This window comes from Artibeus jamaicensis, unplaced genomic scaffold (assembly GCF_021234435.1).
Source record: "Artibeus jamaicensis isolate MK-2021 breed Jamaican fruit bat unplaced genomic scaffold, CSHL_Jam_final contig_1132, whole genome shotgun sequence".
Taxonomy (NCBI): Eukaryota; Metazoa; Chordata; class Mammalia; order Chiroptera; family Phyllostomidae; genus Artibeus; species Artibeus jamaicensis.
The window spans coordinates 8,272,223-8,284,961 of NW_026521221.1; the positions used below are offsets into that span (position 1 = coordinate 8,272,223).

Here is a 12,739-nt window from a genome sequence, read left to right on the forward strand (position 1 = left end):
TATGATTTTTTTTTTATTTTCAACTCCGATGGTCCACACGTAGCTCATCTGCTTTGGCTACCATCAGAGGTAATAATATTTGTAATAGGTAGCATCCATTGAACACTGGCTATTTGTCAGACACTTTTCTTAATTTCTAATCCTCATTAGACCTTTGTAATAGAGGTGCTGATACCTTTTTCACAATTGAGATGTGACTGATGTGTAACACTGCACTAGTTTTAGGTGTACAACACAACAACTTGTGTATAGATATACAGCTGTAGATGTTACGATATGATCTCTGCAGTAAGCGGAGTTAGCATCCATCTCCACATATGGTTGTGATTGTTTTACTTGTTATGAGAACTGTTGTCATTTTGATGTCTGTTCTTCCAGCCTCTTCTGGGGCTTAATTCCAACCAGTAGTGGCAGAATGATGGGCGTTGCTCAGGCCCTGAGATAGGTGTGTGGTCAGTTTTAGGGTCCTTGACTGCTCTCTCCCCAACATCTGCCTCAAAATCAGAGCAGAAGCTGATCTGGTGGCCATGTCTAGTTGAAGGGTTCCTTTTGTGAGGTGCACTCTGAAGTGCTGAATGTCTTCATGGCCAATACCTGACTCTAACGGGATTCTGTTCTGAGCATTGAAACTTGGGCCAAAGGCCACACGAACCATTTCTTTTCTGGCTCTAGAGACATGGCTGTGGCCTTTGGCCAGACCCCCTTGGGCACACTGGGGTCCATCCTTCTCATTCCCTCCCTGGGCAGAGCGGTACCACGGTCTGATCTGGTGTGGGAGGAGGAGTCAGCTTTCACACAGGTGAACACTTCTGGCAAAGCGTGCTCCCACCGACCCACTTCCTCAGAGGGCAACTAGAGGGCTCCCCGTGGGAAGCCGCCCAAGGCTTCGGCCAGGCAGGGGTCTGTCCTCAGGGGCATTTCATAGTGTTGAAGGGCTCCGAGCCCACAGCCCTGGTCCTCTTGGCCTTCACTACCCATCTCCTGCCTCCAGGAGGGCTGCCTTCGGCCCTGCCCGGCTCTCTTGTGTCCTCTCTGGGAGGGAATGAGCCTTTGCAGTTTCCTGCAGGCCCTCCCTGAGGTGTCCCCACCTTCCAGGGAAAGCTGTCGGCTGTCATCTTCCCTGATAACTTCAGTGACCACTGACTGTTTCTTTCCACTCTGTCTCAGAAATAGTAACCACACCAGCTACCACCTGCCGAGTGGCTGCCACCTGCGGAGTGTTGTGTGTATAACCTCTGCCTGTTGTCTTGCTCAAACCTGATGACACCCCATGGAGCAGTTATTATTACAGCCTCGTTCCACAGATGGAGAATCTGAGCCCAAGTCCTTCGACCTCTGGCACTCAGCAAGAATCAGAGGAGCCGTGTTTGAATCCAGTTCTAATTCTTAGGCCCAGGATCATAACTTTCTAACTTGAAAGCGGCCCCCCGCACACACGCAGACAGGTGCTGCTCAACCTCATCTCCTCTTCCCCTTGCTCTTAGAATCTATGATCAGAATCTATTTCCTGACAGATTCTTCTTTTTACCCTGAATTTCCCCCAAACCCCCAAAGAACCCCAAGGGCTGGCCATTTTCCCAGTTGCCATTCTCTAAGAGGCCACACTGTCTGTCTCTCTTTTAAAAAGGCAGGGCACATCGGAGCCAGAAGGGTTCTTGGAGAACTTTCCCCTTTCTCATAGCCACGGAGGGCTCCTTGCATCTACCTGGAGCTTCCCATCACACCTTCTAGCCCAATTTCAAAGTCCCCTCAAAGTCCTCCTACGTCTCCCAGCAGGCAGTCAGGGCCCAGAGGGCCCAGGGTGAGGGCGGCAGAGGGAACAGGGCACTAGATTCTTGGGCTCAGATGATTTCAGGAGCCAGCACTCTAAAAACTGACTTTCTTGGCTTAAAATGGGTCTTTTGCTCCTGATATAATATGCTTGATTGGAGTGGGGCTAGAGATAAGCACAAATTTGTGGCCCCAGACGTAATGGATACGCAGCAGAAAAATGCAGGAGAACAAAGCCGAGTGTCTGTGACTGCACAGACGGGAAGCAGAAACCAGTGAGATTAAGAAACCTGAGTTTGCGGGTGGCTTATAGTGTGTTGAGAGCAAGGACTTCAGGGACTTGGACAAGCCCATCCCCAGAAACAGGATGCCCTGGTTGAAACACCTGATAGCAGGCATGGCCAGGCCCCGTGCCAGCTGGGCTGCAGCTCTGGAGCAGGGGCAGGCACGAATCCTACGGTTCATTGGGCATCAAAGGGTCTCAGGGTAAGGACAAGAGAGCACTCAGGGTGCTAGAGCTCCAAGCAGGGGCTATTCGGCAAACAGTACAGAAATGCATTTAGACATATCAGCAGCCGGTAGAGCCATGTGGGGAGGATGCGTAGAGAGCAGTTTTCTGGGACGCCTTTTCAGGCTGTCAACGTGTGTTGCTTCTAGCTTCCTCCCCAGCCTTGGTCCCTGGGGCTGAGCTTGCCTGCACTTCATTTCCCTCCAGACCTCCTAAGACGGGGGCATCTGCTAGCTCGTGTGAAAAAGATGTAGCCCCTTGATTTTCAGGAGTGGCCATCATGCATTCCAACACTACCCATTCCCAGCCCATTGCTTTATAGTTAGGCCTTTTGGGGGAGAGGCCGGAGGACATAATTCATCACCCTCCTCTAGGGTGCCAAGTGCTGATGCCACACTGGGTGCCCTGCATCTGTTCTCACCTGGCCCTCCAACCCTGCTCTGAAGAGGGTACTATTACACCTGCTTTGCAGAGAAGACTGAGTTTAGAGAAACTGCATCTCACACTGGATCACGCAGCCCAGCGGTGACAGGGCTCAGGTGTAGGTCTCCCTGACTGCAGGGCAGCGTGCCTTCCAGCTGCCTGGACACTGGCCCTCACCATGAATGAACGAAATCAGCTAAAATCTTGCTCCAGGTCTTGCCCTAGACTAGCTCACAGCAGAAGCAGGAGTAAAACGCTAGCTCTCAACTTTGGACTCTCCTTATACCCGAGAATCTACCAACCACTACAAACTAGTCAAAATTTAGTTACAGGTAGTCACTCAGGGTCAGGTTCCAAGGGAAGGTGGCAGTGGGGAGGGGGGTCTGACAGCTCCGTTTGAGCCGTGGTGGGTCTGATGCCCACCCTCAGGTCAGGCATACCCTAACCAAACCAGCCCACAGGGTCTGTGGCACCAATGGTGGGAAGCTAGCGCCCCTGGAGCCTGTGGGAACCGCCCTCCCCAGGGCTTCTCAGGGCCAGCCCGGCTGGTGATGCCATCTCCTCCTTTCCAGAAAACTGGGTGGATCCAGCAGTGCCTTTCAACACCCTGTCAGACCTCAGACCAGCCTGGCAATAGCTCCCAGGATGCACAGGCCTGTCCTAAAAGGAGACCATCGGGGTGGGGACTCTGCAGGACCACAGAGCATTCCTCAGGCAGTCTGAGCAACATCCCAAACCAGGGGTCACCTGCAAGGAGCCACTATGGCTGTTTTCCTTTTTACCACCCAGGCTTGGTGAGGGGGCGGGGCAAAAAGGCCCAGCTCTGAGTCACGGACCTTCCAGCACCTGAGACGGCAGGCGCAGTTTCCAGTTGTGGAGGGACTGCACAGCCCAGCCCAGGCTCTCAGAGACTGAGTAAGACTGGAGAGGGGGAGCAAGCGCTGCCCACCTCCTGCACGAAGCCTTCTCAGACCCGCTCTCTCCTTTCCCCGCAGACATCCACTTTTCACCTTCTGTGCTCTCGAGCCAGCTGTTCGCTCCAGAAACCACAGATGTTTACACATGTGAAGGATTTGTATTGACCTTCCTAGGACATCCCTGTTACCACAGGATACTTGCATCTCTGAGCCCCTGAGGGCTATTTAGCTGCTAACTAAAGTTTCTGGAGGGCTGTGGGAAATGTGGGCACACCACTGAAAGCCATGTCTGTTCTGGCGAGGGCATCGGGGCACCGGCACCATCCACCACAGAGCTCCCTCCTGGGGTCCATGGAGACTGAACAGGGTCTCCATCTTCCACCCCAAAAGTACAGGACACTTCCAGGGCATCGCTCCTCTCATTCAGTGATTTAGTGTGGGCTGGGGGAAGGTAATGAGAAATAAGTAGCTGCTGACAGTCGTTGACATGGCGCGTCTACAGCAAATCGGAGATGAGATAAGGTAGGAAAGCCAAGGCAGAGCTGAACCAGGGCCCTGGCAACCTGACCATGAACCTGGGGTCTTCCTGCCAGACTGAGAGGAGTTGGCGAGACCCAGGAGTCTTGACCACAGACCCAGGAGTCTTGACCAGAGACCCAGGTGGGAGGCTTCTTGGCCAATAGTGACAGGTGGGCAGTGTCACTGGCCCTCACCAGACATCACACCACACGCTGACACAGCATGGCTGTTTCAGATGTCCACAGAGTAAGTACCTGCTCACTGTGAGGATAGGCCAAATGTGGGCCCACTCCTGGCAGTGCTGAGCCCTGTCCACCTGGCTGCTGGCCTGGCCCCAGCGTGGCCCTGAGCCACTCCATGGAATCTTGTCAAGCTTGTGGGCACCCACAGCTGGGCCAGCTACCCACTCCCATGTCTCTGGAATCCAAAGTACCCCAGCGCCCCCTGAGCCTGTCTCCTGCCCTCAGCTCCTGACCCACCCACCCAGCACAGCTGTCTTACCTCCAAGGTACAGGTACCCGAGGGTCTGCCATCTTCTGCTTGGCATGGGTCTGGTAGGTAGTGGGAGATCCAGGTGGGTATCTGCTTCTGGAGCATTGCTGTGGCTCTCCAGCTGGGTGGTGAGGCTGGGAATTTATACTCTGACTCAGAGCTCTGCTCTCTGGATACCTCTTGGCATTGGCTGGGATTGCCCGGGGAGGGATTAAGGTAGGTAGGCGAGCAGATACGGAGTCCCGGCCTAGATCTCTTAGTATCAAGGGACCCTCCAGTCCTCAGATCTAGAAATGCAGGGACCAGCAGGGGTTCTGACCTTGAGGTCAGAAATCTGCTGACCCCAGAAGCTCAGAATAATCAGCTCTGGGAATAGAGGGTGACAAGACGAGGGTGCTAACTCACGATTTTCGGATAAGCCCCTTCTCTTCAGCTGATTGAGGTCCTGGCTCAGACATGCACCTCTGGGGCGGGGCAGGGGGATGGTGCCTGCTTTTTTAACTTCACTTACTTCCATGGCTCAGAGCCAGAGAAGCTGGGGCAGGGATCTCATGGAGGCAGGGACCACGGCCAGGGCTCCTAAAGTTAGAGGGTAAAGAAAGAAAATAGTTGCCCAAGTCCTTGGTGAGGAGAATTGGTCAAGGGCAAGTGCCCCCAGATGCCCTCCTGGGAGGCCGGGTGGGGGGAGGGTGTGCCCAGCCCCTGCCTGGTCTCAGGGCAGCTTAGAGGATGCTCCCACCCCACCCAGCTGATCCCTATCTCTGGCCTGCTAGATGGCTCACTAGGGGGCCTGGTGAGGTAGCTTCACCTGCTTGGCTGCCCAACTCAGTATAGTGGGAGTTTCCTGCCTAAGCTATCGCCTGGGGCCCCACAACCGGCTTTTCTGGCCCACAGATTAAAGTACATTTATGAAACTGAGGGTGACATCTGAACACAGGGCTGACTGGGCACAGGGATGGAACCTGGTCAGTGGTATCTGTGGGACCTGAGCCCCTGCCAGTGGACCGTGTCACCACCCTGCTCCCCTCTGCCTGCCAGGCCCTCCAGAAGGGGAATGGGGCCTTGGCTTGGACCCCACCCTGCCCACGTCCTTCCTTGCTCTGACATCCATCCCACTGCCAAGGACACAAACTCAGCACCCACTCCTCTTGGTGGACTAAATTCAATTTAGTTTACACACTTAGTGAGTACCTGCTGTGTACATGCTAAGAGAGAAAATCCCTTGAAGTTGCTGGCAGTCCATCTGGGGAGCCGAACGCTTCCAGCTCCTCAGAGGCTCAGAGGCGCGAGTCTCTGCGGTAACAGGGGCTTCCTAGGAGGGCCAGTACAGCTCCTTCACCCGTGTAAACTCGGCAGTTGCCAGGGCCCACAGCTGGCTAGAGGGCACAGAAGATGAAAAGCAGATGTCCGCTGGGGAGGGAGAGAGTGGGTCTGAGAAGACTGGGGGATGAATCGGGTCTTGGAGGATGGAAAAGATTTCAGTAACTAATGAGAGGTGGGAAAGGCATGACGGGAGAAAGGAACAGTGTGAGCGAGACTGGGGAGGCCAGAAAGCAGGGTATGCGCAGGTGTGCGAGTGGTCTGGCATCAGAGATGGGAGTCGTATAGGAGGAGATACGGATTGTGGGGGCAGGAGGCAGGGTGGGGAGTGGGACCCCAAGGGTGGAAGTTGGGTGGAGAAAAGGGAGGCTTTGTGAAGGAACAAATCTGGAAAGATACATTAGGGCCTGGCCGTTGTGGCCCTCAAAGACCATGCTTTAAATTCAGGCTTTTTCTCTAGGCTGTGGGAGCCACCAACGTCCCATGGTTGTGGTTATTGTTGACACTATTACAGACGCCCCTGTTTTCCTCCCCTTCGCCCACCTCCACCCAGCTCCCACCCCCTTCCCCTGGCCATCCCACCCTGTCGTCTGTGTCTGTGGTCATGCACACATCTTTTTTGGCCGATCCCTTCACCTTCTTCCCTCCAGCCTCGGATCAGTGGTTTTTGAGCAGGATAGTGCCGAGGTCAGAGTTGAATTTCTAGAAGGCAATGCTGACTGATGTGTTTGGCAACCCAACCCACAGCACAGCCAAACCCTAAAAGTGACAGGGTGAGGGGTACAGTGCAGTCCGGGGGACCTTCTCCCTGAGGGCCCCACCTGTTCTCACTTTCTCTCCACTCCCCAACCCTTCCCCCATGAAACAGACGGAAGGCAAGCCCCCAGATCCAGGGCGTTCTTCAAAGCCCGGAACTTGATCCTCTCCTCACTGAGGGAGCCCAGCCACGAACCACCACAGCCCGCCCAGCTTCATCCGCCCCAGGCAGTGCATGGAAGATCTAGCTCTCGGATCCTTTTATGAACGTTCCCTCACTGTGCACAAACTCCTCAAGACCGGCGCCTCACTGTAGTTAAATGAAATCAAGTTGAATAGAAGGTGGGTGGAAGCTTCTTCCTCCATGCCTTTGCCATTGCCTCCAACCCAGGTCGGAGCTGGTGCAACAGCAAACTGAGTCAACCTTCCGTGACCAAGCACTTGCTGAGTGCCTACTGTGCGCACATCTGGGCGCTGAAGGCTCAGAGCAAGTTTGGGAAGGAAACAGAGAATTTATGATCTAATGAGGGGGGAGCAGGGCTGAATTAAGTGCAGACTTGTCCAGTGTGAATTCTGGTGTGGGGCAGGCGGGGACAGGGGCTCCAGTGTGGGCTCAGTGGGAACTGGGCTGGGCAGGTACGGCGTGCCTTGCAAAGAGACAATGTCCACAGAGTGAGGGGTGCCTAATCCCCTCCCCGAATCCACCGTGTCTCCAAATAAACATGCAGTTTAGGCTTAAACACTGTTCTTGGTGCCCTCTCCCTGCCCCCAGAGTTACCTTGTGTGGAAACTCTGGCCGCCGTCTCTGCACAAAGCGGAAGGGACTAAGTTCCTTTTCACCCAGCACCCCTCCTCCTCGAGGAGCAGGAGTCGGAGGCCTCTGCCTCTGGCTGTGTTTAGGGACTTGTTAACTGACTCCCAGGTGGGGTGACCAGGACCACTCATAGCCCCTGAGCCTCAGGTAACCCAACATTGGAAACCACTTTCCTCCCAGAAGCTCAGTGGACATCACTCCCCTGCGAACACAGCGGGGTGAATTCTTTGCCTTTCCTTTTTCAACATGCCCCGGGCACCGACCCTTCCGTCCTACCCTGCCTTTCAGTAGCATCTCTCTCCCAGGATCCTCTGCCTCCCACGACTCACCCCCCGCACACCTGACTGGCCAGTGAGCCTTGTGACCACCCGCTTCAACATGCTGTTCTCTTGCTCAAGGCAGCTCCTGCTTCTCCATTCTTTTCAGCACATTCTAGATTCCAAAACCTCCCGTAAACCAAAGAGAGCTCAGAAGCAGCCCTATGTACGTATCACATTTTATTCTATGATAAGGGAAGTATTTCAAATCAGTGGGAGAAAGAATAGACTACCTATTATTAGAAAAACTAGCTTGCCATAGGAATAAAACAAAGTTAGATCCCAACTTCCTGACTATAGAGGAATAAATTCTACAGATTAAATGCCTATTAAAATAATGATCTGGAAGATTTAAAATAAAATATTAGAGGATATTTAGATAATATTGGGATGAGAAGGACCTTCCTAAACAAAGTACAAACCTGGGAGCCCACAGGGAAAGCAGGCCAGGCTTGACTGCGCAGGAGTGCAAACCGCGCGAGGCCAGAGGAGCCGTGAGCACAGCTCCGCCTCCACAGTGTCTCCCGAGTTTCCTCCTCTCAGTAAATATTCATGGGTCACACAATCACCCTGGAAAAATAACAGTAAAGAAGAGAGTCTTGCCCTGCCAGATCCTAAAGATCAACTACAAAGCCACACTAATACAAACAGTAGGTTGTTGCTGCAAGAATAGGACCAAAGGAACAAAATGGAGGCGTCGGAGACAGACCCTGATATGTAAGGGACTTAATAAATGAGAACATTGGCAGCTCAGATTAACAGGAAAAGAGCATGCTGTTCCTTTAATGTTTAATAGATGATGTGGTCTCCTGTGACTCACTATTTAGAATAAAATAAAACAACATCCCCACTTAAACCCACATAAAAAGGGCTACAAACAGAATGCATGAAACGGAAAACTATAAAGTTAATAGGAGACAATGTAGGAGAATCTATTTACAATCCAGGGGCAATAAGGATTTCTTAAATAACATTTTGAAACCACAGACCATAAGGAAAAAAAACTTCTAAATTTGATTACATAAGAATTAAGGATTTGTGTCAACTAAGAACACACATTAAAAGTTAATATGTCCATAGTTGACAGAATGACGGAATACGTATAGTCGCCATGCAATCCCAAATCGCCGGAGGACTGATGCCCGGTGTGTACGAAGAGCTCTGGCTGGCGCTGCATGAGGAAGACGGTCCTGCCAACACACAAATGGACCAAAGACTTGAACGCAGGTTCAAGGTTTACAGAAAGGGAAACCCCAAAAGCTAATAAGCTCTTGAGGAAATGCTCAACATTATTGATAACTGGGAAAATCCCACGACAGTGAGATTTCACTATAGCTATTAAATTGGAAAAGGCTTGAGAAAGTCGGAGAGTGGTTGCACTTCTGCGTGGAGAGAATGGGAAAGGACATGTGAGTAGGGGCCGATAACCACCACAAAGGCAGGCGTGGGGCCTCGCTGTGACCGAGGGGGAAAAGGGGCCATGTCCTCACTGTTGCACTCAGGTGACTTTTGTCCCTCCAACTGATCCCCAGCTTCACTGCCACAGCTACAGTCCAGGCCTTTATCCTCACTCATCTCAACTTCTGCATTAGCCTGACTGGCTACAAAACCCCTGCTTCCACTTTTGCCTTCCTGTGAGCCATTTTCTACAGAAGAGTGCAGGTGATCTAGAAACATCAGCTAGACAGAGCGACTGCCTGATTAAAACTCCCCCATAGCTTCCGGCTTCCCTTATTTTTTGCCATGGCTCTGAAAGGTCCTCACGTCTGTTCTACTCCTTCCCTCACGCACAAGTTCCAGCTCCACTCGCCCTCCGCGCCCTGCACATGCCAGAGTCCTTTCCACTTCAGAGAGTCTGCACTTGTCAGTCCGTTGCCTGAAGTCCTCCACCTCCCGCCGTGCATAGCTGGCTCTTCCTCACCCATCAGGGCTCTGCTCAAGTGCCCTTTTCTCCAGCAGCTCTTCCCTGACCACCTTCCATAATGTGTGTGCCTTCCGCCCACCTCGGTGCTTGCGTACGCTCTTGCTCCAAATTTAATGTATCATATCTTGAACTATCTTGTTCATGTATTCTTTTGCCTCTTTTCACCAGACCATAACCCTTTTCAGGGCAGGGACACTGCTTGTCTCGTTCATCAACTGGAAACACCCAGTGCCCATTGGGAAGGGGATGGTTAGGTTAGTTATGACACATTCACACACTGGATTACTTCACAAATGTCAACAAAATTGAAATGGTTAATATTTACTGAAATTTCACAAAGTGACAGGGACTATTCTACATATTTTATATTACCTGTGAAGTAGATGCTATTATTCTCATTTCAGAGAAGAACTGAGATGTGGAGAGGAGAAGCAACTTGCTCAGGGTCCCTGTGGGAGGGGAGGGCTGGTGAATGTCAGTCTGGCCCCAGCACTTCTGGCTTCGCCCGCCACACTTGGCCTCTCAGTACACGTGCCCGTCCCAGAAAACTGGGATTCTCCACTATGTTTTTTTTTTAAGCTTCCTTATGCCTCTATGTTCCTAGATAAATAAAGTTAAATTTCCCAAAACAAACATACAGTGAGTAAATAGAGCTTCACAACATAAAGTGAAACAAACATCACTCTCCAATTAATGAGAGATAAAAATCAACCACTGAAGTTAATATATCAAGATGTCTCAGAACTTCTGGCCAACAAAAACTTCTCGCCAGCCAACTAGACATGACTCTACTTCATGATGACAAGATTTAAAAAAACCGAGAGAGAGAGAGAGGGATGACAAGAAAGGACTTAGGTCATATTTACATTCTTAGTGTTATCGATGGATCTGGGACACAAATATCTTCTGCCCTTCTTTATCCTCACAGCCAGATGTTGAGTCTGGCCCAGTGCTTTGCATTTTCAAAGCACTTGTGTCCACAGCTCAAACTTGTGGCCTCTGGTTTCTACTAGATTTTATTGAGCCTAGGTTTTATTTTCCAGTCTCTGCTTTTGTCATATAGCAAGGTTGCTTGGAGCCTTGTGTACACTGAGCTTACTTTGTCACTGGTCACCTGTGAGGATGACACTGTTATCGTCTCAAACCTGACTGAATGTGGTATAGTTGATTAAAGGTCTGGACTTTGATGTTTCATAGACCTGAATTTGAACAGGGGTTCTGCTACATATTAGCTGTATGAACTTGGGCAACTTTATCTCTCCAAGCCTGAGTTTCTCCACCTATAAAATGGGAAGCCTAGTAGTTCCTGCCTCACAGGGTGGTTGTGAAGACTGAGTGAGGTAAAAGATCAGCCCTGACTGGTGTGGCTCAATTGGGTATCGTTCTGCAGAGCAAAAGGCTGCTGGTTCAATTCCTGGTCAGGGCGCGTGCCTGGGGTGTGGCTTTGGTCCCCGTTTGGGGTGCATTTAAGAGGCAACTGATAGATGTTTCTCACATCAATGTTTCTCTTTCTTTTTCCTTCCCTGTCCCTCTCTCTAAAAATACATAAATAAATTTTTATTATTTTTATTTTTTAAAAATTTTATTTATTTTCAGAGAGGGAAAGGGAGGGAGAAAGAGAAGGAGAGAAATATCGATGTGAGAGAGAAACATTGATGGGTTGCCTCTTGCACACCACCCACTGGGGACCTGCCCTGCAACCCAGACTTGTGCCCTGACTGGAAGATTCCAGTTAGCTTTTGGTTCACAGGCTGGTGCTCAATCCACAAAGCCACACTAGCCAGGTAAAGAAATAAAATTTTTAAAAGAATCCTAGCGCATGGCCAACCCTTACTTAGTGATGGATTCACTGTAAGACGTCTGATACACAGTATAGTAATATCAGTGACACAAAGATGTCATTTCTGCCCCAAGGAGCTCACAACTGTTGGGTGAGACAGAAAAGCCATTCAAATGGTCTTAAGATGATCATGTCACATTTGAGGAGAGGTATGAAAATATGCCTCCCAGAGAGCATGGCCACCCAGGGCTGGGAAGGTCAGATGAGGCTGTCTGGAGAAGAAAAACTTGAAATGGACCTTGAAGGAGGGCTAGGGACCTGATGAATGAAGAAGTAGAAAAGGTACTTTGGTCAGGTGAGGCAGCATGAGTGAAGTTATGAAGACTCAAGAAAAGAGATTAAAGCAACTGCCAGATATCAAGTGTAGGAATTACATTCTTTTGCTGGCAATGATGACTTATGGAAGGTTTTTGAGCAGACTGTTTAGGAAGGAGAGCCAGCCTGACTGGGTGGCTCAGTAAGTTGGAATATCATTCCGTCCACCAAAAGTTGGTGTGTTTAATTCCCCAGTAGGGCACAGACCTAGGTTGTGTGTTCGATCCCTGTTGGGGCAAGCATGGAAGGCAACAGATCTCTTTCTCTCCCTCCTGCCTTCTCTAAAATCAATTAAAAAAAACCATATCCTCTGGTGAAGATTAAAAAAAAGAAAGAGCCAATTCCACTCCTACAGGTGGAACAGGTGACTACCAGCACTGTGCGGTTTCAGTCAGCAGAAATGGGGCGTGCCTTGATTCATCCGCCACCTGTGGCTCCTTGGGACAAGCTGTGGCCTGTAAGAGGCGCCTGACAAATGTCCCTCCCTCTCACCTGTGAGGAATGGCCTCAGGGTCTTGTCCTACCCAAATAGCCTGTAAGCTCTTCCAGGGCCCCCGGTGTCATGTGGATTGTTCCTCAGATTCACTCACTGTAGCTCCGGGCCTGGGGGAACGGGGCTCCGACAGGTAAGGGTGCTGTCTGTGGAGAAGGAGGGGAAGGACTTTGAAGCAGAGCGAGTATCAGAGGGAAATGGTGCCTCCAGAGGCAGACGTTGGCAGGCCGGGCTGCAGCCCCCATTCGTTTCTCTGCTTCGCCTCCAGTTGTCTGGGCCAGGCCAGAGCGCAGTCCTGCCGGGCTGTCAGTGTCGGGCCGGGCTAAGTGCG

General features: G+C 51.1%; 1 protein-coding gene across 1 annotated transcript in view; it reads right to left on the bottom strand.

Moving 5' to 3' along the window:
• PLA2G4E (phospholipase A2 group IVE) overlaps positions 1–4,734 on the bottom strand; it is a 34,036-nt gene extending 29,302 nt beyond the window's left edge. Inside the window, exon 1 of the mRNA XM_037161761.2 lies at positions 4,639–4,734. Within this exon, the coding sequence (XP_037017656.2) occupies positions 4,639–4,734 (96 nt within the window). The remainder of the gene's footprint in view (positions 1–4,638) is intronic.
• Between the last annotated feature and the right edge of the window lie 8,005 nt (positions 4,735–12,739).